The following is a 4,653-nucleotide window of genomic DNA, read 5'->3' on the forward strand; positions in this document are numbered from 1 at the left end:
TTTTTTTTCTTCTTTCCAGATGTCGTCATCTCGACCGCCTGCCATCCGACAGAGAACATAATCGCATCTGCAGCTTTAGAAAACGACAAAACCATCAAGCTGTGGAAGAGTGACTGCTAAGCCTTTTTGAACTCGTGCTTCTCATAAAAAAAAAAAAAAAAAAATCACCTTTTCTACACTTTGTTGTGACAAAGCAGGACTTTTTTTTTCTTTCATTCTAACAAAGGTTAAAGGAGACGGCGCCTGAAACACAGTCGTGTGGAAGATCTAATCTGTGATTTTAGGGACTTTTTGTTTTCCCAACGCCGCTGATACTCGCCTCATTATTTCGGCTCCCACACATGAATTTTGATCTTGCATAATAAACGTAGTACTTAATTGGCCTTTGTATCCATTTCTAATTATTTCTTCCTCAGTTAGCTCACATGTGAAAGATCTCAGTGCTTCTCATACGTGGCAAAAGATTATGAAACCTGTTTTTGTGGTGGTGTTTATAAATAATTTTCATCAGTGTTTTTGTTTACCGTAACTCTCATTATTATGAGCAACAAAAACAGGATTCAACTCATAAATCAGCAGTGATGTTGGAACTGTCAACACAAAAAGGTGTGACAGCACACTTAGTTTTTCAAAAATGACCAAAACAATAAATCCGTACACAGATCGTGACTTTCATAACACTGAGCAGCGACGTCTGTTGTCAACAGTCATGTTTATATGCAGTCAGTAGGTGCACAATTGTAGCTGCGTTACTTTGCAGCACGCACACTTGAGACGTGCTCGTTCCCATTCAGTGCTGATATTTGAGGTTAACGTGTGGATAAAATAACCGAGTTGGTGGAATCGTCATGAAAAGTTAGGAGCCAAAAATTGGAATTAGCATGCGCTGCTGGCGTGTTCACCTTCATCGTTAACCGTTAATTAGTGCCCAACAGCCTGTATGGATGTGGTCATTTCAAACACCATGTGACTGACAGGAGGCGCTGAAATTATGTTAAAGTTGCTTTGAAATCTGTAACGTTCCTCCTGAAGGGTAAAATTTGATGTTCTTATTCAAAATCCAATGTTTTAGTGAAGAAACTAGTTTGGTCATTTTGATGTTTTTCTAGAAGCTGAAAGCCCCCCCACCCAACATGACTGAGATTCATGAAAACGTTAAAGATCACTGTAGTTTTGCGCCGTACTGATCTGATTTCCCATGTCCTGTTTTTAGAGATCTTGGACAGAAGGAAAAATATTTAACACTAATATAAATGTTAAAAAAATAGATACTGCTGTAGCGTTTGTAATTTACAGATCAGCAGTTACAAACTTCAAAAAATATATCACACCATAAACTCATGTGAACCCATAGAAAAAATAATCTGGAAGCATGGATCTGAATTACAGGCACAAAGATTACAAAAAAAGTAGGAATAAATTTTGAGATTTAGTTAATTTGATCTTTTTTTGGTGGTGGTGGTGGGTGGGGGGGGGGAAGCCATACTGCATACTGTCACAGTTTAGTTCTTTTTTTTTTTAGGTTCTAGTCAATAAAATAAAAAAACAGTAATTTTCCAAACCAGTTTAAATTAGTCTGGTTTTGATCTGTTGAATAAGTTAGATCATCAACACGTAGCACAAAGATAAAGATTCCCAGTTCAAAATCCATTTCCGACATACATACACACATATATATATATATATATATATATATATATATATATATATACACACACACATATATATATATATATATATATATATATATATATATATATATATTGTTCAAAGCATACAAAAATGTAAATTGGTTTTAAATTACAAGTTACATTTTTAATTTTCATTTAAATGATTAAAAATTCTTTGCTGTATAACAGTTTGAAACTGTTGTAAAATTCAGTTTAAATATTCTACAAAAGGCTAAAATCAGTTTATTTTCTTAGTGGATGTAGAATAATTCAGATGTTACCAGTTTGTTGCAGATGAATAAAAGGAGGAAAGTCTGACTTTATTTTTTTAGTTTTTGGATTGTTTAATAAAAACCTCCAGCCTTTTAGAACATTTTGATTAAAATTGTAAGTTCCCCATTGCCAGCAGAGACCAGCTAGTTTTTTTTTGTTTGTTTGTACATATTAACATTTATTGTAAATCCTTTTTTTCCTCATTAGCTGATAGTTGTGCTCATGATTCCAGCTGTTCTGTTGTTAAACTTGTTTTTGTGAACAGTCATCAGCTCCAACCTGTGACTTAATAAAATGAGTTTTTGTAAGTTTCACATTGGTCTATGTTGATGTTTTATTTTATTTCATTTTTGTATTAAACAAAAACAGAATCAGTCACATTAACTTGAACTTTTTTTTAATAACTTTTTTCTGTCCATGAAACAACAACCCACATAGAACAGATGGCAAAACTCTGCCTCCTACAAAATTCAGACAGTAATATAACGAACGAAGACGTTTCCAACTGGAATTGACAGGTTGAAAAGTCGACACGGCACCAAAGTCGGCCTGTCCTGGCGGGAAATTCATATTTTATTCTCGCCTCAGAAAAAAAAAAAAAAAAAAAAAAAAGCTTTTCCATGTGTGCGACAGCCCACAGAAGAACAGGGAAATGACAGAACATCAGCAAGAGATAAAATTACCTTTGTACAAAAATAGTTTTTTTTTACCCCGTATTTTTTTTAAACATTTATCAACGATGCCACAAAGAAAGCAGAGATTGTTGTCACAAGCTTAGCGTATCCCTCAGAATTATTATTTTTTTAACATTTGCGAAGCATCACAAACGGGGTTTAAAGTAAAAAAAAAAAAAAAAAATTGTTTGAGGTCCCGTAAACTGATAAAAAGCTGGTTCCTTTCGGTTTAGAGCTGCTGCGGTTCTGCTGGTTGATTGTGATTTTACCAAAGTTTTTTTTTTTTTAAAAAGTACAGAGCTCTCAGTTGAAGACCAACTGCTATGGAACGTTTTGGTCTAAAAGACTCGTAAATACTCAGGGATCTGTCAATATACATTTATAAATATATACACATATACATATAGACAAAATAGAGCTTTATGCTGTAAAGCATTCTTGCAGGTAATCAATACTGTGACAACTGAGTCAACAAGAGCAGTCTTTTTTTGGCAGCTTATGCCACATCTTTTATGGCTTTAAGATACTCAGGGTGACCAATCACAGTCCACGAAGAAGAGACAGCATCACACTAGAGATGTTTAAGCTTTCGCTTAAATATGTTTCAAACACATTGACATCTCATAACTTCAATCTAACTAATAATAATTGTTTGAGAGACATCTATAACTCAGTCTGAACTCCAGATTCAGTCGCTGATCAGTTTGGATCAACACTAATTGATGTTACAAAGTAAAAGCACAATACTGTCTCAAAAATACATCGTTTAATCAAAAATATTTTCAGTTTTCCAGAAATGTCTTTCAGTTTCGTCTTTCACTCTTCATAGCCACCGTACCTGAAATACTAATTAGTGCATCGCTCCACAGATGGTGATGGGCATCAAGGTTTGTTGACATGATAGGATGCACGTGATGATGAGCCCAAAAGACAAATTTCCACAAATGACTCAGTAAAAACTTTAAATTCAACATGTGTCAGATTTAATTTAGTCGCATTATACAACTCCAGTTTCCACTATAATATTAAAGCTATCCAAAAATACAAAACATCAAACTGAGGAATTCAATTAAGAAGTTAGACTATTTATAATTTAAATGTGTAAGTCACATTTCAAACTGAGTTGCAGATATTGCAATAATAGACGACTTATAAGTCAGTTAAAAGCGCATCACTTTTTTCCACAATTTATGTTACAGCCTTATTCCAAAATGGATGAAATTCATTTTTGCCCCCTCAAAATTCTACACACAATATCCCATAATAAAGATATGAAAAAGTTTTTTTTTCTTTGTTACATTTTTGCACATTTATATTACCAAAACACCCCCCCCCCCCCCCCCCCAGAAATCATGTACGTAAGTATTCACAGCCTTTGCCATGAAGCTCAAAATTGAGCTCAGGTGAATCCTGTTTCTGCTGATCATCCTTGAGATGTTTCTACAGCTTAATTGGAGTCCACCTGGGGTAAATTTAGCTGATTGGACATGATTTGGAAAGACACACACCTGTTTACATACAAGGTCCCACAGCTGACAGTGTATGTCAGAGCACAAACCAAGCATGAAGTCAAACGAATTGTCTGTAAACTTCTGAGACAGAATTGTCTCAAGGCAAAAATCTGGGGAAGGGTACAGAAACATTTCTGCTGCTTTGAAGGTTCCAATGAGCACAGCGGCCTCCATCATCTGTAAATGAAAGAAGTTCAGATCCATTAGGACTCTGCGTAGAGCTGGCCGCAGGTCTAAACTGAGTGATCGGGGGAGACTGGCCTTAATCAGGGAGGTGACCAAGGACCCAATGGTAACTCAGAGCTGCCACATTCCTCTGTGGAGAGAGAAGAACCTTCCAGAAGGACAACCATCTCTGCAGCAATTCACCCAATCAGGCCTGTATGGTAGAGTTCCCAGACGGAAGCCACTCCTTAGTAAAAGGCACATGGCTGCCCACCTGGGTTTTGTCAAAAGGCACCTGAAGGACTCTCAGACCATGAGAAACAAAATTCTCTGGTCTGATGAGTCAAAAGACATGCAGGT

General features: G+C 35.8%; 1 protein-coding gene and 2 long non-coding RNA genes across 3 annotated transcripts in view; 2 read left to right on the forward strand and 1 right to left on the reverse strand.

The window, feature by feature from the left end:
• wdr5 (WD repeat domain 5) overlaps nucleotides 1-164 on the forward strand; it is an 18,911-nt gene extending 18,747 nt beyond the window's left edge. The window contains exon 14 of the mRNA XM_034191953.1: nucleotides 20-164. Within this exon, the coding sequence (XP_034047844.1) occupies nucleotides 20-120 (101 nt within the window). The 3' untranslated portion in view covers nucleotides 121-164. The remainder of the gene's footprint in view (nucleotides 1-19) is intronic.
• A 317-nt stretch (nucleotides 165-481) lies between these two features.
• LOC117529233 lies at nucleotides 482-1,682 on the reverse strand. Its single transcript, XR_004565955.1, has 2 exons — nucleotides 1,244-1,682; nucleotides 482-902 (listed from the first exon to the last, which is right to left on the reverse strand). It is a non-coding gene; the product is annotated as an uncharacterized LOC117529233 (long non-coding RNA).
• A 77-nt stretch (nucleotides 1,683-1,759) lies between these two features.
• LOC117529229 lies at nucleotides 1,760-2,257 on the forward strand. Its single transcript, XR_004565951.1, has 2 exons — nucleotides 1,760-1,982; nucleotides 2,040-2,257. It is a non-coding gene; the product is annotated as an uncharacterized LOC117529229 (long non-coding RNA).
• Nucleotides 2,258-4,653: the final 2,396 nt, after the last annotated feature.

The sequence above is a fragment of the Thalassophryne amazonica genome, chromosome 17 (assembly GCF_902500255.1).
Source record: "Thalassophryne amazonica chromosome 17, fThaAma1.1, whole genome shotgun sequence".
Lineage (NCBI taxonomy): Eukaryota > Metazoa > Chordata > Actinopteri > Batrachoidiformes > Batrachoididae > Thalassophryne > Thalassophryne amazonica.